General features: G+C 47.3%; 6 protein-coding genes across 7 annotated transcripts; 4 read left to right on the forward strand and 2 right to left on the reverse strand.

The window, feature by feature from the left end:
* Positions 1-1,088: 1,088 nt before the first annotated feature.
* On the forward strand, positions 1,089-1,728 carry TrAFT101_007857 (uncharacterized protein; the record flags this gene model as incomplete). Its single annotated transcript, XM_024906834.2, has 2 exons — positions 1,089-1,186; positions 1,245-1,728. The coding sequence occupies 2 exons, from the start codon at positions 1,089-1,091 to the stop codon at positions 1,726-1,728; spliced, it is 582 nt and encodes a 193-aa protein (XP_024759023.2).
* Positions 1,729-4,218: 2,490 nt separating this feature from the next.
* Positions 4,219-6,708, forward strand: TrAFT101_007858 (uncharacterized protein). Of its 2 annotated transcripts, none has more exons than XM_066128163.1 (3): positions 4,219-4,688; positions 4,890-5,463; positions 5,576-6,708. In XM_066128163.1, the coding sequence occupies exons 1-3, from the start codon at positions 4,405-4,407 to the stop codon at positions 5,576-5,578; spliced, it is 861 nt and encodes a 286-aa protein (XP_065984280.1). In that variant the 5' UTR covers positions 4,219-4,404; the 3' UTR covers positions 5,579-6,708. The 2 variants fall into 2 exon arrangements, with proteins under 2 accessions (XP_065984280.1, XP_024759021.2); XM_024900467.2 differs by having other exon boundaries at positions 4,246-4,688; positions 5,581-6,708.
* Positions 6,709-6,928: 220 nt separating this feature from the next.
* Positions 6,929-7,951, forward strand: TrAFT101_007859 (uncharacterized protein). The gene has a single exon (XM_024908409.2). It carries the CDS (start codon positions 7,150-7,152, stop codon positions 7,822-7,824), a length of 675 nt encoding a protein of 224 aa, XP_024759020.2. The 5' UTR covers positions 6,929-7,149; the 3' UTR covers positions 7,825-7,951.
* Positions 7,952-11,801: 3,850 nt separating this feature from the next.
* Positions 11,802-16,377, forward strand: TrAFT101_007860 (uncharacterized protein; the record flags this gene model as incomplete). Its single annotated transcript, XM_066128164.1, has 9 exons — positions 11,802-11,835; positions 13,791-13,829; positions 14,039-14,069; positions 14,538-14,567; positions 14,772-14,801; positions 15,420-15,449; positions 15,654-15,692; positions 16,114-16,140; positions 16,347-16,377. 9 exons carry the CDS (start codon positions 11,802-11,804, stop codon positions 16,375-16,377), a joined length of 291 nt encoding a protein of 96 aa, XP_065984281.1.
* Positions 16,378-18,814: 2,437 nt separating this feature from the next.
* Positions 18,815-19,628, reverse strand: TrAFT101_007861 (uncharacterized protein; the record flags this gene model as incomplete). The annotated part of the gene is made up of 3 exons (XM_024905972.2): positions 18,815-18,985; positions 19,214-19,256; positions 19,507-19,628. 3 exons carry the CDS (start codon positions 19,626-19,628, stop codon positions 18,815-18,817), a joined length of 336 nt encoding a protein of 111 aa, XP_024759018.2.
* A 192-nt stretch (positions 19,629-19,820) lies between these two features.
* Positions 19,821-21,496, reverse strand: PDX1 (pyridoxine biosynthesis protein). Its single transcript, XM_024905971.2, has 2 exons — positions 21,264-21,496; positions 19,821-21,193 (listed from the first exon to the last, which is right to left on the reverse strand). The coding sequence occupies exon 2, from the start codon at positions 21,154-21,156 to the stop codon at positions 20,224-20,226; it is 933 nt and encodes a 310-aa protein (XP_024759017.1). The 5' UTR covers positions 21,157-21,193; positions 21,264-21,496; the 3' UTR covers positions 19,821-20,223.
* Positions 21,497-22,451: the final 955 nt, after the last annotated feature.

Raw genomic sequence — 22,451 nt, forward strand, 5'->3', positions numbered from 1 at the left:
GGAAACAACAAGAATAATAATAATAATACCCGAGTGCTGTCGCTCCTTTCCTCTTTCCTTCCTTTCCTCTTCTCTTCCTGCTTCTACCACAGCGTTATTTACTCTTTCCGTCCTTTTTGCGATTACACAGCAATTGATTGATTGATTGATTGATTGATTGATTGATTGATTGATTGATTGTGTATCTCATCCCCGTCATATCTTTGCTTGCGCTCCCCGTTGTCTAGATCTGACCTTTTCTTGGATCTGTTTGGTCAATATCGCCGCAAAGCACCTCTTTACTTTGCTGATTTTGGTATATATCGCTACCGCTGCTTGTTTCTTTGTCCATCACCCACCCGCTCGTCTATTGCCTCGCGTCCTTTTGTTGTTCTCGCCAACCGAAAGGAAGAGCCAGAGCTGCGATAGCAAAGCATTGTCCGTTCCAGCAGCAGCGTCACTCTCGTGTGGACGAGCCCCTCCCCCCAGAGCTCCAGCGCTTTAGTGGTCGTCTTTGTCGCTCGTGTGTGGAATTTTCACCTTGTGGGTAGTTGCAGCGCCCTTTCATACCAGCCTGGCCAACCAACGGGTCCGAGATCGAGCACAGAGATCGTCTTTGGCCAGAACGACAGCGCCCACATCGAACGTCTCACACAAGCAATAGGCACACGCCCCCCCTGTCCCTCGCCTAACTAATCCCCGCGCAAGCCGGACCTGGCTGTGCAGAGTCGAACTGTGTGAGCAGGAAGTGTGTGCCCACTAATAAGTCGTCCAACAAGAGAGGGCCAGTACAAGCTTGGACAAGGGAGAAAAAAAAAAGCTCGCCCGCTCTCTCTGCCGCACGGCGTCCCGCGACTGACTCTTTTCTTCCATCACACTTCTTCCTCTTTCATCTCTTTTTCTTTCGTCACGGCTGCTACGGTTCTTCCCTTGCGCGTGTTTCGGACTATCGGCTGAGAGAGTTACGGTTGTTTTTGCCGGCGCCTAAAAGTAAGTTGAGATTCTGCACCCTGCCAGCCTTGCTTTTTTTTTTTGGTGCCTCTTGTGAAATTTTCCCCTCTTGTCCGTGCCCGGAAGGTCGAATAGTGTGTGGTTTGCGCGCGGAAACGATGGATCGAAATTTCGAATTGGACGCCGCCCCTCCGGCTACGGCGACAGAATCACGAATCTCGACATCGACAAGGACCGAAGCAACGTCCTGGGCCTTGTGCGCCCGGCGACGAGCCAGCTGAAGCGACGCAATCGACCGACACTGGCCTTTTTAGTGCGCGCCGTCCGCAGCGCACATGCGGCGAAAAAGTGCGGCGTCGTATTTCCGGTTGCGCCGTCGCCGTCGCCGTCAAGACAGACCCCGAAGCCCTCCAGGACCGCCACCACGTCCAGATTGTGGGCATCGCTGTTCCTGCTGGCCGTCGCATCGCCCGACTCTTCCACGAAGCGCTTTGGTTGGCCTCAATGCCATGCAGATTTTCTCTCCGGAAGCACTTCGGGCGTCTTCGCGGGGACGATGCGCGATCCCCATCCGGCTTCACCCCACTTCGCCGGGCCCATGGCAATGCGATCGCGGCAAACGATGGATCGAGATGCACGCTGCTGAGAGTTGATATTCCAAACGAGGTAGAGCGACAAGGTGCCTGGCCATGGCAGAAATTAGCGAATGCGGACATTCAGCTTGTCGATGCTGGCCAAATCTCAGTATCGCAATACCTAGGAGGAGGGATTGTTGCAAGTCGTGGCCCGAGCAGTTGACAATGCAACTATGCGCCCGACGGCTGCAACGCACATGACAGACGTTTTGAACCTCACTTATTTCGGATCGCGGATAAATGAATATTCAGCATTTGTGGACGGCGTTGGACTATATGCAGCGACTGGCTTGTGAAGGTTGAGCTGTGGATATGTCCTTGGTGCGCATTCGCCATATTCTTCCCCCGGACAACACTTTTCATTGTCGTATACCGCCATTCTACGAATCGCCAGAGAGGGTTCCGATAAGCATTGACTTTGGTCGATCTCTCTGGTAGTCTCACCAACGTCAAGCAACACCGGCGCAAATTGTCTGACATATTATATGCCTATAAGAAGAACAGCTGCGGCGTCGACAATGCACCGTCCACTAGCTATGGCTTCAAAAATGACGATACTGCTTCTGAGGATACACTGGAAATACTTGGCTGTGGAATCTGGCATTATCAGGGATGATTGAAGAAACATGGATAACAAAGGCTGGCCATTTTCGAGGATATCCCCATGAGAACGGAGAAGACGCTGGACCAATGGTGCCACCGAGCTATTGCCTTCATGACTAGGATTTCCTTTGACATTTTACACAACACACAAGACAAGAGGGCTTTGTTATCATCTTGCACATCACGCGACTATAAAAGGTTATAATCCGCCAGCCAGAATACTAATTTGCTTTTCATCTAGGTTATTCTTGATTTCGAGAGCGTTCCAACTGTTTTACCACACTCCTTTAGGATTTTCGGTAGAACAAACGTTCGGTTCCACGATATCACGTTACGACTCCATCTTAAAGAGAGGATTCTTATCCGCTTCAAGCATCGCTTTTGTCCCCTTGCCATCTTGGACGCGGCGTGACGGCGTATTGAGAATATCTTTATTCCTACACCCTTTTTCTTCTTCGGAGTCCAGCTAGTGTGACTGGATATCGGTCCGTTATTGCTTCGTTCTCGATTCTCATTTTCGATTCGGACGCTTCATCTCTATTTCCATTTTCTTAGGTTCGTGGCGGCCAAAATTGGGTTTAGCTATCCATCATTAGTCTTTTGATACTAACAATTGTTGTCAATAGTCTTTGAGCATCTTCTTTGGCAAAGATAGCCTATTTATATTTGGACTTGAGAGAAACAGAATTACCACTTGGTTGCTGAAAGCATAGTGTTATTGGTACGTAGTAACTTTTTTTTTTTTTTTTTTTTTTTTTCTTTTGGCTTTCTTGTTCTTTTATAAGCACCTCTCTGCTTGGCAGTGCCGCCGACATTGGCGAGATGCGAAAGCCTATTGTTCGAACAGTGTCGACCAGGCTCTTTGAACGCAAGCAGGTGTTGCCTTGGGCCAAGTGGCACAACTCAGATCCTCGTGAGAGGCCCCGCGCAACAAGCAATTCTACCCTTTTCATCTACACTGCTACAAGAAGAAGATTGCGCGCGGGGCTTTGGGGCCCAAACCTGAGATACCCACAAGACGCAGCTAGAGGATGTGCGGTTTGGTCTTCAACATTTAACTTGGCTCAACATGACGACGATCTCTTCTTCTCTCTCGCCTCCTCTCTCGTTCCCCCCTCTCTCGTTTTTTGAGTCGCTGCTGCAAACGATCGAACTTTGGCTGCGGCTTCTCTTCTTATATATTATCGTAGCGCGCTTCATCCATATTCAACGTGAACTAATGGCTTCTGCTGCAGACAAGTATGGATCTCAACACCTCCTTTTCCGGTGCGCAATCTAACGGCATTGCTGCTGCTAGTCCAATGGCTTTCCAAAACGGAACCCCCCCTGCTACCGACATGTCGGCTGTCCCCCCTCCCGCTGGTCCTACTCAGGACCAGGCCAAGACCACGCTCTGGTAAGATGAAGTGCAATCCGGTGGCATGCGAGGTGGCACATGTGACTTACGAATGGACTAGGATGGGAGAGCTTGAGCCTTGGATGGACGAAAACTTCATCAAGGGCGTCTTCCTCTCTGCCGCAGGAGAGACGGTCAACGTCAAGGTCATCCGCGACAAAAACTCTGGGTAAGTTCCGCTGCCCTGCTGTTGAATCTGGATCTGGCCGTGCCTGTCGCCACGATGGGGCTTTGGCGGCGTCTATACGTGAAGAGCCCCATCACGCACCACAAACCACGCGTCGTATCCCGTATGAAAGCTCCCCCAACTAACTTTGCTCCCTCCTAGTAATGCCGGCTACTGCTTCGTCGAGTTCCCGACCCCTGACTCCGCCACCAAGGCGCTTGGCCTGAACGGAACGCCAGTCCCTAACAGTTCGCGCCAGTTCAAGCTCAACTGGGCTTCTGGCGGCGGCCTGGTGGATCGACGGTATGTGTAACCTCTGTGAAATTAACCCATGCTGTGTTCAGCCCTGTTCCCTTTTTTGCCTTTTTTTTTATTGCTGCCTTCGACGGTACTTGTGCTTGTACCTCCCCCGCGCGGCTTCTCGTGTGCCTGAGCCTGGCCGGTACTTGCCACAGATTTACGGCAGTAACGCTGGCGCCTCGGATTTACTTTCTTCACCACTTCTCCGGCGCAGCTTCATCTTTCTTTTTTTTCTGCCTCTTCCTTGCTCTGCTTTGAACACACTCTCGCTTGCCAATTGCGCCCTGCCCTCGTCTACGTTCATTCTCTCGCTGCTCGGCGAATTCCCTTTTCCACAACATTCGCTCTTACTCCTGCTTAATATTCGGTTTCTAATGTCTACCAACGATAGCGACGACCGCGGCCCTGAGTACAGCATCTTCGTTGGCGATCTTGGCCCCGAGGTCAACGAGTATGTCCTGGTGTCGCTCTTCCAGGCTCGCTTCCCTTCGTGCAAGTCAGCCAAGATTATGACCGATGCCATGTCTGGCCAGAGCCGTGGCTACGGCTTCGTCCGCTTCTCTGACGAGAACGACCAGCAGCGCGCGCTCGTTGAGATGCAGGGAGTCTACTGCGGTAACCGTCCTATGAGGATTTCGACTGCCACTCCCAAGAATCGGTACGTCCCACGCCTTACTATCGGCCCTCTTTTTTTACCTTTACGCTTGCGCACGCACTCTGCTATACTTTAACTTGAGCTCCTTTTGATTTTTTTTTTGCCCGCTCTGGCTTTTCACTTACACCCTTCCAACACACATACTATCAAACTGTGTTCTTTTCAAAGAGGAAATCTGGCTAATATGACGATTTTTCCTCACAGCGGAAACCACGGCTTCGGTCACGGACACCAGGGAGGTCCTATGATGGGCGGCGGTATGCCCCAGCAGCAGCAGATGTGGGGTGGAGTGCAAGCTTTCCCCTACGGCGGCGGCGGCGGCGGTAACTTCAACCCGGCCACCCAGATGAATCAGTTCACCGATCCCAACAACACAACTGTTTTCGTTGGTGGCCTTTCAGGATACGTTACCGAGGACGAGCTGCGATCTTTCTTCCAGGGCTTTGGTGAGATCACCTACGTCAAGATTCCTCCCGGCAAGGGCTGCGGCTTCGTCCAGTTCGTCCACCGCCACGCCGCCGAGATGGCCATCAACCAGATGCAGGGCTACCCCATCGGCAACTCCCGCGTGCGTCTCAGCTGGGGCCGATCTCAGAACAACTCTGGAGTTGGCACTCCTTACCGCCCTGCTCCTCCTCCGCCTCACTACATGGGCATGCCTGGCCCTGCTCACGGCGGCCCTGGTCCCAGCCCATATGGCGGCCCTCACCACTTCGGCGGTCCTGCTCCAGGCCCCCAGGGTCCTTCAGGGCCTCCAGGTCCCGCTGTTCCCCCTCAGGTAGGCAACACCCAACAAAGCAAAGCATAACATGATATGCTACTTCTCCCTTTCCCGTTTCCTTGACGCGAAAAGCCCACAGAAATGCTGACTACTGGAATTTTTTTTGCAGTAAAGTTTGAAGAAGCTGCTGGACACTACTAGAGACGGCTTAGTCTTTTTATTCAGACCTGTCACAGGGAATTGGACAAGGTTTTGTCGACTCTCATTTGATGCTCTCTTTTCCTATTCTTCACAGCCAGATTGAGAGGCTGACCTGGGGCAACATTGGGGCGTTGGACTGATTTGCGTCGTTCGGGGCACGTCGTCTTTTGTCATTTTTTCTCACGTTGAAATTACCATTGCTTTGCACTTTGACACGACACCATGCACCCCCCATTTTCTTGAGTCTCAAATCACGACCGGCGTTGGAGATTTCAGTTCTCTGGGGAACTGTCACCAGTCAAATTTGATTACGTGCTTGATTTTATGATTCCCCTTACAAAATTGATGCCGTGCTTTGTTTGCGTGTGATTGCCTCTTACTTTCCTGTGTCTCTCGCTTTTGTGATGTGTGCAATGATTTCCTATATTCAAGCTTTGAAGTTCCTGTCTTTTCCCTTTTTCCCTTGTTTGTCTTATCCGTCCTCGTTTCATTTGATGCCTCTTTTCCCTTTCCTCTGCCCTATTTTTTCCTTTGTTTTGTTTTCCTTTTTCTCTCTTGACTGTTATCTTTTATCCATTAAAGCCAGACTTGTGCGCATAGCGACAATAGCAATTCTCAAGCCTAGAATTCGCGCTAGTCATTAAAAATTTCTCCTGTATAACTATGTTTTCCCGTCGTTTCCCGTCATTTTCTTTTCTATTCTCCTTTTCTCGTCTTGTTTCTTTCTCTTTATTACCAAAAGTGATTTTCTTGCTCTCTCTCACGCCCACTCTCGCTGTTGGACTTGGTAGCAGCGGTCGATGCTCGCTCATTAATCCTCGAGTGCTTTGGCTGCTCTTGTCTTCTCACTTGATGTTTTAATATTCCACTCGCTAAAGCAGCTGAAAGATTTGCTTTCTTTGAAGCTGGTGTTAAATGGTATCTAAAATTTCCCCCAAAACATGTATGTGGAGTAACTGCTATGAGTACGTGTATCCTGTAAGCTGGTGATATTGTGCGGATGGCAAAGGGACTTGCATATCTTCATTGGGGCACCTCATATAGTAGATATATATCTACAGATACCTAGAGAAAAATACATGGGAGCATTTAGATGGGGAGTTGATTATACTCGTGAGACTCGTGACCATACATAGCTACTACTGGCATTCTTCTTCCTTTGCCCTGTACTCGTTGCTTTGATAGAAATCCTTTTCACATGCTGTCACTTTCAAAGCCGTGCTGATGATCCTTCAGGCCAGCGGCTAATGCTGCTGAATTGAGCGACGCTAGGTAGTTGTCGCGGGACCCTGGTCGCGGGGTAGTGGCACTAGAACTTGTGTGTAAGCACTTTTCGGCGAAGAGTCATGGGATGCTCCGCTTTGCGTTGGCCCATCAAAAGTGCCTTTCGATATACTATATAATATGGGCTGAGCAACTGGTCTGGAGATGCCTATATAAACCACAGGACTTGGCGGATTAGACAAGCATTTACTCAGATTGCCCAATGCAAAGACCGAAGGGCCTGATTTCGCAGCCACTTTACTCCTAAGATTGCTCACCATGTCGTCCACGCCTTTCAACTTACGTGTCGAAAATGCCCGGGATGAGGACTTGCCACGATGCATGGAAATCGTTCTTGAAGCGTTTGGGCCATTCCCGGTGATGAAATTGATGGGAGGGCCCAATACGCCAGATAACCGAAAGTTTATGGCAGAGCAGCACCTGACCGGCTTCAGAGAACACGCGGCAAAGTATCCCTCTGTGTGGCCGGCCATCAAATGCGTACACACGGATCCTGCTACTGGGGAAGAGATTATCATCGGATATGCAGAGTGGTTCGTTTGGGACAGGGTGAGAAGCGAGGAGGAGTACATGCAGGAGAATCACATTTTGCGCATGGAATGGATCGAGGACGAGGGTAACAGGCAAAAGGCTCTCGAGCTCATCCAGCCAGAAGTCGACATGCGGAGGAAGCTCATGAAGGGGCGGCCGTTTGCGCTGCTGGGCTGGATGTGCGTCGATCCTGCGTACAGGCGGCGAGGGGCGGCGTCGGCGTGTGTCAGGTGGGGGATGGAGAGGTGCGCTGAGCTGGGGATTCCGGCGTACTTGGAGGCGAGTGAGGAAGGGATGAAGACGTATAAGAGCTTGGGGTGGGAGGTGTTTAGTGGAGATGGGGCGGAGGAGTTGGCGTATCCGCCGATGATTTGGTGGCCTCCTAATGCTGTGAGGAATTAGAGCGGATGTGGATGTGGGTTTTGGAGAGCGTGGGTATGATTGGTGATTGATTAGGGAGGATTGGTATAATAGTTGCGGTTAGCGATTATTGATGTATATTTTTTTAATAAATTGGAAATATAAATGCATATATCTTGTTTGTAGCTTGGAAAGTCGAGGGTGAAGTCTTGATTCGGAGGTAAGTCGAGTCTAGTTGGGCCAGAACTATCGAGAGCGGAAAGAAGTTAGCGGGATCGTTGAGAAGAAAAGATCAGGGGATTTGTATGATTTGCCAAGCTTGGTTCCCAAGGGCAGATGGAAAACATCCTCTTACGTTGATTGCGGCTAGGAATTACTCTTGTGTCGATACGTCTGCGTATATATTCCGCTTTCTTTTTGCCTTTCCTTGCTAAGCATAGAAATTGTTGACGAAAATACTCTTCTCAAGTAGGTTCTGTGACGCAGCACCTGGCAGAATTTCTTTGCGGTAAAACTTGAACACTGTCGTAAGGAGCGTGGTTTCAGCAAGTTGAGAAATCGTAGCTGGTAAGTCAATAACGACTAGCTCAAGGCCTGCGCTTCATAAGGTCCTCTTTTCAGAAGGAGTCGTTTTCGACTACTTGGATCTTGTATCGTGGACTGATATATGTGAGATGTGAGGCTGATATGTTATTCTTGCTGCTTCTGGAGCAGCGGTTCTCGTGGACGCTTTGAACGATCGGTTATTTTCGTAGTTCTGTCAATGTAGTGCCAAATACATCGTTAGTAGGATATATCTACAGAGCGACTTGCAACTATAAACCTAAAGGAGGATAGAAAATAAAATGATATCGGCCATAATTTTAAGAAATTCAACGTCACCTTGGTATCTAAGCCCGAAGAAATAATACCCACACGGCATGGCCAAGGTAGGTGAGTAGGTTATGCCAAATTTTCGAGTTAGAAGGCGAAATTTTGACGAAGGCGAAAGGTCAACTCCATTTTGAATCAGCTGTGGGGTTTCTGCAGTAGAGTAAAGGGATATAGATTGGTCTGAAATATTGATTCAGGATCGGGCGCAATCGATGTTAGGGGGGGCAAAGACATGCTCAGTGCGTCGATATTACCAATAAAGCCGCGAATATATGGCATCAGAGACAGCTTGTGGGATATTCGCTTGGAAATACCTTCTCGAAGTCCAGCGATGGATTGTAATATGCATCCAAACTGCGGCCATTCCAATCCAAGTCAAATCTAGATCTGGAACGCGAGCCAAAGGGCATCACTCCTTCGACGGTGAGAAGCGGGAGCAGTTGTTGGCTATGACAAACGCCTACATTCAAGGAACTTGTGTGCGTCTGAGGAATCTTCTTAATTTAGGCTGAAGGCCTGAGAAGAGAATCCTCCAGAAATCTAACACCCGTATAGTAGATATAGCAACGTGGAACCAAGCCTTGGCAGACAGCTGAATTAGCTGAGCCATGTTGGTCAAACCGTATACAAATGTTTTTTTCTCGTCGTAAAAGCTTCTTCGCTCTTAATTTAGTGTATGTATTGTTCGAGTTGGAAACGGGGAATAACGATGTAGGCTTTCGAGGAACTCGTCTCCGCGATGGGGGTATGAATTCGGCGTTATAATCTTTTGCGTCGAGGTTTTTCGTTCGGGCGAGTAAAGGTAATATTAGCATTTCGTTGAGCTTTTCTAGCAAGCGAGCAAAAAAAAGGGGGGGTCGAAACACACAGCACCCCTAGAAGGGAAGACTGAGCAAGAAGAGTATCGGCTATTTGGCATGTACTTACCAACGTATATTTCTATCTATTGATCCTTTGATGCATGACCATGATACTGAGGTAGTGCCAGCTCAAAATATTGCCCTCAAACCGCTGAAATTCTTTGATTTCATGCCCAGCAAAGCTGAGCATCTCGCCTGCAAAGGAAGTGGAGTCTGCGAAGCCACCACGAGCTTTGTCGAGCATTTGGCACAGGCGACTCACCGACCGCTATTACGAGGGGGAAAAGCATGTTCTCAGTATCAATTTTTGTATTGACACAGATTTGCTTACAGTCAGTGGTGGGGGATATAGAAGGCGAACTCGCCACCAGCCAGCATATGGACTCTGTTTGTGGCCACGCTCTCTTGTGTGACGTCGGCCCTATCCACGCGCTTCGAGCAATGGTAGAGACAGTATTTTTCAACACCTTGCACTTCTCAGTCACTGTATTGGTACGCAGTGTATTGGAATACCTTGATCTCGGTAACTCTATTGATTTTTGACTTTCGGTCGCGTTTCCCTTGCCTGGTAGCGCAGATCAAGCTCTCTCCGTCACCAATATAATATGCCTGCAAATAGATGGCACAGATTCTTCAGCATGTGGAGGTAAATATCGAGCTAATGGCTGTTTAATTTCGGTCTCTTTGTTTAGAGTATGTGTATGCGTAGTGCGGTCGCCGTTGTTGGATAGGAGGCTCAGATCAGTCTGTTTGGTCTCCATCTGCGTCAACACAATCCAGTAGAGAGTTGAGATGGCAAAATGAAATATCTCTGGAGAAAATCTTACCAGATTTTTATGAAACTCGTCTCTGATGGGCTAGTCGTCGCTGTGGCATAATAATCATCATTAATTAGGCAGCCATCGAACGGTGTGCGATTCCCACTTGGAGAATCTCTCGCTGGCGTTTCTTTCTGTAGGATAAGCGGTGGGAAACGCATCTTTCAGAACACTTTGTTTCTAAGAAGAGAGCTCAAATAATATCTGAGGCTACGTATCGCATTTAAAGTGGTAAAACGGTGTTGCAGTAATCCAAGTAGGAGAGTAGAGGAATAATTCACGGTGGTAGCCGAATGATCCTGTGCAGCCATAATGCACCCATCCGATAAATTTTGCACATTTCTTATCCTCTTTAGCTGCCAGCTACCGTTACCCATTGATAGAAATATTTCGTCTCCTGATTTCATGTCATTTTCGTCATAGTTCTTTTTTCCCAAAGAGCGTATTTTCATAGCCGCGCCCATCAATTTGTCACTTCATGTTCTAGGGTAATTCCGATCATTCTATCCAAATTGCGTGCTGAGCACTACTTGTTCTGAGTATGGCTCCCCAACATCACAATATCAAAGCCTTTCAGCATTTCTGTAGATTACATTCTTTTCTCGAAATCTAGGAAACATAGAGCCACCGCTGAAGCAAAACAGCAGGCTGTGTACAGTAGTCAATTTTAGGTTGGATTTTAGGTTTCTCCACGAAATACAGATCTAGCTTGGCGACGATTTGGCGATCATTTTTGTGGGAACCTGTCCATCATCCACAACGTTTTCCAAATTGAACGCTACGGGATAGAGCATTTGGTTTAATGACAATACAATCAATATATTTGTTTCCTGAAAAGAATTATTACCTTGCCGCAAGAATACTAAGAATAAATGCGTAGTTCCCATTGAAATCAAGGTCCAATGTAGCATCGCCAGATAAAAGGGGTAAAGAAAGTGACTACTGTAAAATCTCGTCTAGAAACTATGCAGTTTCTTTTTTCGATAAACAACAAAAGAGAAGGCCAAAGGAAAAAAAAAATACGTGGCCCTAGTAGAAAAAAGCGTCTGGAACTGGCGATAGCTTCACCTGCATGCCACATCTCCAGCAGCATCTACGTCTACGCTTCAGGGAGTAGCTACAGGGAAACTTGCACTCTACGAGTATGTTGGAGGGGGTCCCTACAATACATACGCAGCTGCCAATTCAACTTTTGCTGCACCACTCCAATGGCAAACCAATACAATGCCGCTTCACACATCTACAATAATCATGAGTCACAGCAACAATAATTCTCTCCGTGGGGGGCGGTCAGAATCTCATGACTGCACGGAGACTTTTTACATTCACAAATTCAATTCACCGGAGTGATATCTGACGATGGCCCCTCTCCCCCTCAAAGGTCTGCCAATTGTAAATCGAGGAAATGGTCACGACCCTCACCTCTGCATGAACTTCAGATGATTTGAAGCATCACGTCATCTTTGTTATGATCATGGAGCGGTCTGGCCAGGTAGTTACGCGTAAACTTGCTCACTTTCACCGTGACAGCTGTGATCCTGACCTCTCATAGGCCAGTTAGGAGAGCAGGTTGTTTTATTTTTTGTTCAGTCACCAGCTGGCAGCAGATCGGGGGGCTCCACCACCTCGATTTCTACAACTATATAGACCTCCCTTCCCCCCTCCCTCCCTCTTCTTCTTCTTTCCCTCTTTCCTCTCTCCATCCCGGATTCAAGGTAAGTCCCATGGACAGAACTCTCAAGTTTTGCTAACATCGTGGGGAATCTGGGGGCTCGGGAAATGATTAGAGAAAGGGTTCTTCCAAGTTGCACGAAGTGTCACGGCACTGGTTTGCTTCAAATGATTGATAATTCTACTATGATCCCGGAAACTTTTTCTTCTTTTTTTTGTTTTACCCTTTCTTCTTCTCTTCTTCTCTTCTTCTCTTCTTCTCTTCTTCTCTTCTCCTCTTCTTCTCTTCTTCTCTTCTTCTCTTCTTCTCTTCTTCTCTTCTTCTCTTCTTCTCTTCTTCTCTTCTTCTCTTCTTCTCTTCTTCTCTTCTTCTCTTCTTCTCTTCTTCTCTTCTTCTCTTCTTCTCTTCTTCTCTTCTTCTCTTCTTCTCTTCTTCAGTTCATGATTCTGCTAATTGTTTTTCTTTTCCTCGTAGATCTTTTTTGGTTCGGTTGGCTCTCACATGATGACAAAATAGGGTTCTTGAAGTAGGCTACTTGTAGCTGATGCTCGTAAAATATTGTGTCTGATTCTCTTTTGCCATATTACCTTACCTTGCTCCCCTCTTTTTCTTTTTCTTTTTCTTTTTCCACTTTTTCCACTTTTTCCACTTTTTCATGTCCTTTTTTCAGTTACTTTTTCCTTTTTCCTTTTTCCTTTTTCAGTTTCTTTTCTCTTTTCTTTGTTTCCCGCGTGTGCTCCCTCTCGCACAGCAGTGATGGCTGGCCGCAACTTTTTTTCCCTTAGTTTTTTTCTCTGGCAAGTATATCTTCTTCTGCTTCTTTTTGTTTTTCCCCACTCCACATGACGGCACTGCAGTGGTGGGCCTCCCTTCAGTTTGACTTCACTTCTTTGCTCTTGGTCAAACGCGCAGTGATGACTCTGGTTCTGGTCAAAGTCAGCTGGAGCACTTCTAGCAAGACCATGCTGATATCAATCTATCTGAGCACCCAAAATCTATTCCTCGACCTTCTTTCTTCTTGCATTGACACTGCTGACTATCGGTAAACATCTAGTGACTTGGATTTCTTTCCTTCTACCGCCTCTGGTAAGTTACACTTTCTTCCTTCTTTTCCTTTCCCCATGCTGGAATGATGATAAACAACATACGACGACCTTTTAGGTCTGCTCAGGTAATGGAGGAAACTTCATTACCTCCATGGGTGCGATATCAGGGTTCTTCTGACCATACTCTTCCTTCAAGATCGCTTTGTCTACAAACTTCAGTTATAGCTGCTGACTACTTCCTTCTGCTAGAGATTTCACAATCTTCTTCTCCAATGACCCTCGGTGAGTAGCTTCTTTTTCTTTTTTCTATCCATTTTTGTCTCGGGATGATGACAAAAAAGAACACAATGGCAATATGCGTGCGCTTTTGAGTCAAGAGGACACTTTCTTCTCTTGGCTCCGTGGGTGCGAAATCAGGGTTCTTCTGACCACATTCGTTCTTTCACAATCTCTTCGACTTCAAATTTGTGCCACAGATGCTGACCACTTTCTTCTATCAGGGTTTTGCCATCTTCTTCTGCAGGAGCCTTTGGTGAGTGATTTCTTTCTTCTCTTCCTCACTTTGGGGTGATGACAAAAAAGAACACAATGGCAATATGCGTGCGCTTTTGACGAAAGGGGGGATCTTCTTCTCTTGACTCTAGTGGGTGCGAAATCAGGGTTCTTCTGACCACATTCATTCTTCATAATCACTTTGACTGCCATTAATTTGCGGATGCTAACTGCTTCCTTCTCCTAGGGCATTCGTCATCCTCTGCTTCTGCTCTGGCAGCCTTTGGTAAGTGAATCTTTCTTTTCTCTGCCTTTCCCTCTTGGAATGATGACACACAAAAGCACGATGGCTTTATGAGTGCGCGTTTGAGACAGTAGAGGATTTTTCCTCGACCGTCTCTAGTGGGTACGATATCCGGGTTCTTCTGACCATTCTTTTTTCTTCATGATCGTTTAAGCTTCAATTTTCTAATTGCAGATGCTAACTACCATTAGTCTTTGCAATCTTCGTACTGAGTAGCCTCCGGTAAGTCGTTTCGATTTCCTCTTTCTGCCGATCTGGGATGATGATAAACAAGAGCGCGATGGCCTCGTGAGTGCGTTTCGAGACAAGAGAGGCGGTTCTTTCTTCTCTTGTCTCCGGTGGGTGTGAAATCCGGGTTCTTCTGACCATGATTTTTCTTCGTGAAAGTTTTGGGTTCAATTTTCTAATTGCAGATGCTAACTACCTTCTTTTACTACTAGTCTCTGAGATCTCGCACTGAGTAGCCTCCGGTAAGCCGCCTCGATTTCCTCTCTCTCTCTTCTTCTAGGATGATGATAAACAAGAGCGCGATGGCCTCATGAGTGCGCTTTGAGACAAGAGAGGACTTTATTCTTCTCTTGTCTCTAGTGGGTGTGATATCCGGGTTCTTTTGACTACAAACTGCTCCTTCATGATCTTGGTGGCTTCAACCTTTTATTGCAAATGCTAACTACCTTCCTCTGGTACTAGTCTCTGCGATCTCATACAGAGTAACCTCAGGTAAGTCGCCTTGATTTCTCCTATCTCTCTCTTCTTCTAGGATGATTACAAACAAGAACACGATGGCCTCGTGAGTGCGCTTTGAGACAAATTCTCTTGTCTCCAGTGGGTGCGAAACCAGGGTTCTTCTGACTACAAATTGTTTCTTTCACGATCTTTGTGGCTTCAGTTTCGCTGCGGACGCTGACTCTTTCCTCCTACTAGAGCCTCTGCAAACCTGCTTAGCAGCCTCCGGTAAGTGATCCCAACTTTCTTCTCCTGTGCTGTGGGATGATGATGAACAAAAACACGATGGCTTTATGAGTGCGCGTTTGGGGCGAGAGAAGAATTTATTTCTTCGCTTTCCCCTAGTGGGTGCGACATCAGGGTTCTTCTGACCACACCCTTTTTCTTCTTCATGATGGTTTGACTTGAGTTACATTGCGGACACTGACTATTTACTAATAGGGTCTTACAATCTTGTTTAGTAGCAATTGGTACGTTAGCCCATCTTTTCTTTTCTCTCTTGCTTTCTGGGATGATTATAACCAAGAACGTTGGTGCGCGTCTGATACGTCGCATTAAGGTTCTTCTGACCATATCTTGTTTCTCTCTTTATGATGGTTTGACTTAAGTTACATTACAGACACTAACTATTTACTAATAGGGTCTTACAATCTTGTTTGGTAGCAATTGGTACGTTAGCCCATCTTTTCTTTTCTCTCTCGCCTTATGGAATGATTATAACCAAGAACGTTGGTGCTCGTCTGATACGTAGCATTAAGGTTCTTCTGACCACCCACATATCTTTATCCCTTCATGATTGACATGACTTCAATTACGCTACCGATGCTAACTATTTCTTTCCATCAGAGCTTTTGTGACCTTTCTTGGCAATCCTCCGTAAGTCCTTCAGTTTTTTCTTTCTCGTTTGTTAGGATGATTACAAAAAAGAACACGATGGCCTGTGAGTGCGCGTTCGAGGGAAGAGGGGAAACCTTTTTGCCTCCAGTGGGTGCGACATTAGGGTTCTTCTGACTAGACTCCCTCTCCATTATTGTTGTGGCTTCAGTTACATTGCAGATGCTGACGGTTACTTCCTCCTAGGGGCTCTGTAGTCTCGAGGTATCTGCTCAGCAGTCCATGGTAAGTAGCTTTCGTCCTCTTCCTCTCTATCTCGCGCATTGTAGGATGATTATAACAAGAACACGATGCCTATATGAGCACGCGTTCGAGGCTGAAATGGAAACTTTTGGCCTTCTGACTACTCCTTTCCCTTTTCCAGTTTTGAGGATCATTTTCAGTTTTGGCTACTGACACTTCTCCAAACTAGTCGAGTTCTATTTGTTTTTTTGTCACATTGGGTAAGTTTCTCTCTATTTTCTTTTTGTTCTGCGGGATGATTACAAATGAGAACACGACGGTCTTATGAGTGCGCGTTCGAGACAAGAGAGGAAACCTTTTTGTCTCCAGTGGGTGCGACATCAGGGTTCTTCTGACCGAATCTTTTTTTATCACTTTTGAGGAAGCAATTTCAGTTCTGGTTACTAACACACTTCTGAGATAGTGTCGAGATCTTCCTACTCGATATGTGGTAAGTCCCTTTCCGGTTTCCTTTTTCTTCATCAGGATGATTACAAAAAAGAACACGATGGCCTGTGAGTGCGCGTTCGAGGCAAAGGAGGTAACTTCTTTGCCTCCAGTGGGTGCGAAATTAGGGTTCTTCTGACTCTATCTTTTTTTCTCATCACTTTTGAGGGGGGAATTTCAGTTTTGACTACTGACACACCTCTAAGATAGGGTCGAGATCTTCCTACTCGATATGTGGTAAGTTCCTTTTCCTTTGCTTCTTTGTTCTGTGGGATGATTATAAACCAGAACGATGATTGAGCGCTTGAAGCAGGAGGGGAAACTCTCTTGTGGATCCACTATCATGGTTCTTCTGACTACCTTTTCTTTCTCTCATCTATTGGATACAGTTAGCAGTTCTGGATACTAACCACCTCGTCAGACTAATACACCTGTGATATCTTGTCTCGAATTCTGTTGGTAAGTTTCTTAAGTTCTGTTTATTTTGTGGGATGATTATAAACTAAGAACGATGGTTGAGCGCTTGAAGCAGGAGGGGAAACTCTCTTGTGGATCCACTACTATGGTTCTTCTGACCACACTTTCTTTCTCTTATCTTCATGGGGTCAATTTTTGGTTCTAGATGCTAACCACTTCTTCAGAATAATTGAGCTTGGACATCTCAACCCCTGTGGGTAAGTTTCTCCAAATTTCTTTTTGTTTTGTGGGATGATTATAACCAGAACGATGGTTGAGCGCTTGAAGCAGGAGGGGAGACTCTCTTGTGGATCCACTACCATGGTTCTTCTGACCATAATTTCTTTCTCTTATCTTCATGGTGTCAATTCTTGGTTCTAGGAACTAACAATCTCTACAGGCTAATGTAGTTGGAACCCCTTGATTATACCTTAGTTGGTAAGTTTCTCTCTCTTTTCTTATTTGATCCGTGGGATGATGATGAACAATCTACGACGACCTTTTAGGTCTACACTTCAAGTAAAGGAAGAAACTCTTCTACTTTTATGGGTGCGATATCAGGGTTCTTCTGACCACATATCTTCTATATTACGTTTTCCAATCGGCTTAAATTTTGGTTCTGATTGCTGACTACTGTGATGGATTAGGGCACATGCAATTTGTGCAACTGGGTAAACGTAGAATAGAAATGGTAGCGAGGGATTTTGAGAGAATTTATCACTCTAATCTTTATCCTACCGCCGTGTTTTGTTCTAGGCGTCTGACTTAATTTCTCTATTCCTGGTGGGATGGTGAAATAAAGAGTACTTTGTTCCCAAATGCCATTTCGAGGTAGAAATCCAATTTTCAAATTCTGACACGAAGCTAGAATTCTTTCTTTGCTTTAAATGAGCTGATATTTGTGACCTACCCCTCTGTTTTCTGGCTCAATATGATCAAAAGCCACGTGATCCTTTCGGTATGTCTGCAAAGTCGCGATCAAGATAACAATGGCTGATGTGATCTCGCTCTGGATAGATGACAGATACTCGGAACAGCTGACATTTGCCTACGAGAGAGCTACGAGAAAAAAAAGGAAGAAGGAGAAGATCGAATATCCAAGAAACCACAACAGGAAAATAAAGAAAGAAAATGGGATCGTGACGCAGTCGAATATGGTAGCTGCAATACCATAATCGCCTCCATGGAAGTGCATTGCTAGGTTGGGATACTTCCGGATACAAATGTGAGATACGTTGAAACTCTGGAAGAAAAGTCCCAATCATTGGATAAATCGGTTACTGATACTTATTTGTACAGGGTCGAGTCGACCGAAATGCGAAATTCCAAGCGAAATAAACACGAGATGAAGATACAAGAAGCGATGGAAAGAATAAACAGAAGATCCATGCGCTTTTGTCAATAGATAAAGAAGTGTAGGAACTGGAAAGAAGCTCGGTGAAGTGATTGGATGAATGCCCGGAGGACTCGACAAAACCATAAAGGTACAAAGAGAATGGCATCAAGCACGAGAAATTTGAAGAGAATAACAATATATGGAAAGGGATCTTGGAATCATTATAGACTAAATGCATATATCATGGCCAAAGAACACTTTGGTCGCAGTGGATAAAAGAAATTGGATAAAACACCATGGAAAAAAAGAGATGCGATATTTAGTCGCGAAGCCTTAGCTACCTGGAGCGAGGAAAGGCTATAAAGAATCTATATTTGAAGGAAAAGAGAAAGTCGGCGCGTTGAAAGAAAAAAAAAAACGCGAGAAGGGAAACAATGACATGGCAGATATATGAATACAGATGGCTTTATAAAACTACTCGAAAATGATAAAATTGCCAGCAGTCATTTATCTGAAAACATGTTTTGGTTAGAAACATCGGTAACCACAGCGATTCCCATATCGGCGCTGCTCCATGGCTTCTGCCAAGCTAACATTTCCCATGTTACGAATGATTAAGTATTAAAAAAAAGGCATGACTCCAAAAGGCTATAGAGATTGAGTTATAAGATTTAGAGGAAGAAGGCAAATTATAACAAGGCCTGTTCAATTTTGAGAGATAGCTACTACTACTCCAAATAATCCAGAGAGATATAAGGGTAATTCGATAAATCCCAACAGGCAGATATGATCCCAGATTCCCGATATTTCCAGTAGATAAAAAGCAAATGGGGTATTTGTAAAAAGACAGATCAGAAGATCAGCGCAAAATAGCAGCGCGATTGGACTAGAGGAGCTCCGACCAGTCTCTGACAGGCCACAGGAAGAGTATGATCATCACGTTGACCGAGAACCAGACGAGAAACACCCAAACCCAGAACTCGCGTACCCAGGCCTCGGGCCAACTCATGTCAGGAGTGTTGGTGTCGTTGGTCATCATGGTTGCAGAGAAGGCTTGCTGTATTGCCTTTGAAGTGTTTCCTGTGAGGGGAATCTTTGTGCTTTGGAGGAGCAGGGAGCTTTGTGAGCTGCTGCGCAGTAGAATAATGTCAAGTGACAAAGATTTGATAGTACGATGGAAACAAAAGGAAAGGAATTTATTCCAGTTGTTGAACAGAGTGGCGCTGTGATAGCGGCTTTTTGGGCTTTAGAAGAATCTCGAGAAAGATTGGTAAACAATGCGAACGTGGCTGATTGGCTCAGCAAAGTGAACGGTGTTCTTTCCTTTGCTACAAATGCAACTATCAGCAAGAAGCAGGAAAGAGAAAAGGGGACTGTGTTGAAATATTGAAAGCAAAAAAGAAAGGGGAGGGAGGGGGAGAGATCTAGCTGTGCATCTCACGAGGGGCTTCAGTTTGAAGAATGAAGAATAAATCATCGTAAAGACCTCTCCTCTGGGGTGCATAAGGAGCGGCTTCAAAGGCAAATACGTAGAAGAAATGAGGAATTTGGCTGGGAATCAAGGGGAGATAGACTTACCTGGTGCGATGAGTACCACCACGAAACGGTTGAAACAGTGATTTGACGAATTCGTATGCTTTGTAGAGAGTAGGAAATCCGAGCTTGAAGATCAGAAGGACGAAGAACATGACTACTCGCATGGTGCGTGAGAGAAAAAGGTAAACAAGCTCACAGCTGTCAGCCTTGTGGTCAAGACGCGGTAATGTGAATCTGGCCGTGGCGTCATTTTGTTTTTCCACCCCCCTTGTTTTTTTGTATGGGGGGGTTTTTTTTTGTCCCTTAGAAAACACCAACAGGCCCAGAGCTTGTCACATGCAATTTTGAAGAGGCAGAGATATCATCGTTTTCCCTCACTTTGTTGCGTGCTTGTTCCTCACTTTTCTTCCACTGCTGGCAACCCAACCCTGACCCATGGCGGCAGTTGGCAATCCAAGTTCAAGAAACAGAAGGATGAAATCACAAAAGAATGTAGATAGAAATAAATAAATAAATAAATGGTAAATGTAGATTTCGTGCTATTCTCAACAAGTTGCACAAGTTTTTGATGTTCAGCATGCTATGTGCCTCCCAATGCGATAAGATGTCCACAACGCCAGAAGCCAATTTGGCAGTAAAATACATTTTCATTCAAGCCCTTTGATCAATCCTCCTCTTTTCTTTTATTTGGTATATACCGTTTTTTCTTCTTCCGCTTATCATATCATGTTATGTTCCTCTGCAAATCGTACAATGTGCTTACCAGCCACGGCCGGCAAGCTTCTCCTCAGGCTTCATGGAGTCACAGTTGATGCCGACCATGGCCTCACCAAGACCGGTGCTGCACTCAGCGAGCACCTTGGCATCGCGGAAGTGAGTGACGGCGCGAACGATGGCCTTGGCACGCTTAGCAGGATCGCCAGACTTAAAGATGCCGCTGCCGACGAAGACACCGTCGCAGCCGAGCTGCATCATGAGGGCTGCATCGGCCGGAGTGGCAACACCACCAGCAGCAAAGTTGACGACAGGCAGGCGGCCCAGCTCGGCAGTCTGGCGCAGCAGCTCAACGTCAACCTCGAGCTTGCGGGCGAGCTCACGGAGACGGACGATGCCACCCTCGGCAAGAGCAGCCTTGGCCTGGGCAATGTCGCGGTTGACAGTCTTCATGTGGCGGACAGCCTCGACGACGTCGCCAGTGCCGGCCTCGCCCTTGGTTCGGATCATGGCAGCACCCTCGGCGATGCGGCGCAGGGCCTCGCCGAGGTTTCGGCAACCACAGACAAAGGGCACGCTGAAGGGGCTCTTCTCGACGTGGCTCTCGTCGTCGGCGGGCGTCAGGACCTCGGACTCGTCAATGTAGTCGACGCCCAGAGACTCGAGGATCTGGCACTCGACGAAGTGGCCGATACGGGCCTTTGCCATGACGGGGATGGTGACGGCCTCCTGGATCTCCTTGATCATGGCCGGGTCAGACATGCGGGCGACGCCGCCGTCCTTGCGAATGTCGGCGGGGACTCGCTCGAGGGCCATGACGGCGCAGGCACCCGCTTCCTCGGCGATGCGGGCCTGCTCGGCGTTGGTGACGTCCATGATGACGCCGCCCTTGAGCATCTGGGCGAGGCCGGCCTTGAGGGCGAAGCTGGAGGGGGCTGCGGGGGCAGCAGAGCCGTTGGTAGAGGCGTCGTTGGTCATTGTGGTGGTTGGAGATGGAGGGGTATCTGGAGATGGGCTGAACGGCATTGACGATGGTTAGCACGTGAAGCAGACTGGGATTCTGGCAGAATAGGGGATGCACAAACAAGAAGAGACTTTGAAGGGTGTCGAAAAGTCGAATTGAGTTGTTTGCGAGACTGGAAGGGGAGAGTCTGGGAGAAAGGCTGGCGATGGCTTCAATATATGATGCCGCGGGGCAGGTGTTCGGAAGGTTTTGGTAGTGGGGGGAGGGACAAGACCTGGCCGCGGGGCAAAAGCCAGTCGCCCGGCTGAGTCAATTTAATTTTCTATTTCAACATCGGAGCAACTGAAATCCAAACCAAGCCCCGAAAAAACTACCCAGGAGGTAATTAGAAGATTACGAAAGTACCTGGCTGCGTCTGATTTGCATCTAGCGCGAGGTACATGGCGGTTTGTACGGAGTACATCGGCTCGAGATGCGCATGGCATGGCGAGCGGCCCCAATCAAGCCCAGAGCCCCAGTTGACATGAGCTACTGCATGGCGGCAGCGGGCGCCGCGCACTCCTGTGCGGAGCAAGCGAAAACGGAGCCGTGGTTCTCTGTCCTTCTACGGAGAGGAGGCTGCTGCAGTTGGGTACAGGTAGCGAGGAGTGAGTGCAATGGAGCAGCATCCGGCACAGTGTCTGGCATGGATAGCCGGTCGTAGCCTCGACAGGAGCCAAAGCACGGCGGTGGAGACGGCGAACGGCGCCTGTGAATTAGGCGAGGATGGATGCATGGTGGAACGGCAATCGTCGGAAAGCAGAGGCTGTCACTGCAGGAAACTAATTACATACAAGGGCGCAATGGAGGAGTGAATGAAGTGAGCATGGCATGGGAGCAGGCTGTATCTAGTCGTTGGCAGCGTCAATGCCGGCTAGTCTAGTTGCATTGCGAGATACAGGACCGGGAATAGGCTGCACACGAGTGCATGTACGCCGCATGCAAAAAAGTCAGATGGCGATGGCAAGGCGTGGAGGCTCAAATCAAGCAACTGGCGGCACATCTATTAGCCACAGTGTCACGCAGCGCCCTTGCCAGCGTCTAGAAGCCTAGAAGCCGCATGGATGCCGTCAGGAGCCTTTAGCGGCGCGCCATTGCCACGCTCGAGCTGCCCCGAGATCTCAGTTGCGAGGCGCAAATCCAAGATGGCCGGGAGCGAGACGCTTGACAATCAGCATGAACACGGCATGGGTTAGTAGCAGCGCATACGCCGGCACTTGAGGGCCATTATGGATTATGGCTTGTGTACATTGCCCGTCAGTCACTGCTA

The sequence above is a fragment of the Trichoderma asperellum genome, chromosome 4 (genome assembly GCF_020647865.1).
Source record: "Trichoderma asperellum chromosome 4, complete sequence".
Lineage (NCBI taxonomy): Eukaryota > Fungi > Ascomycota > Sordariomycetes > Hypocreales > Hypocreaceae > Trichoderma > Trichoderma asperellum.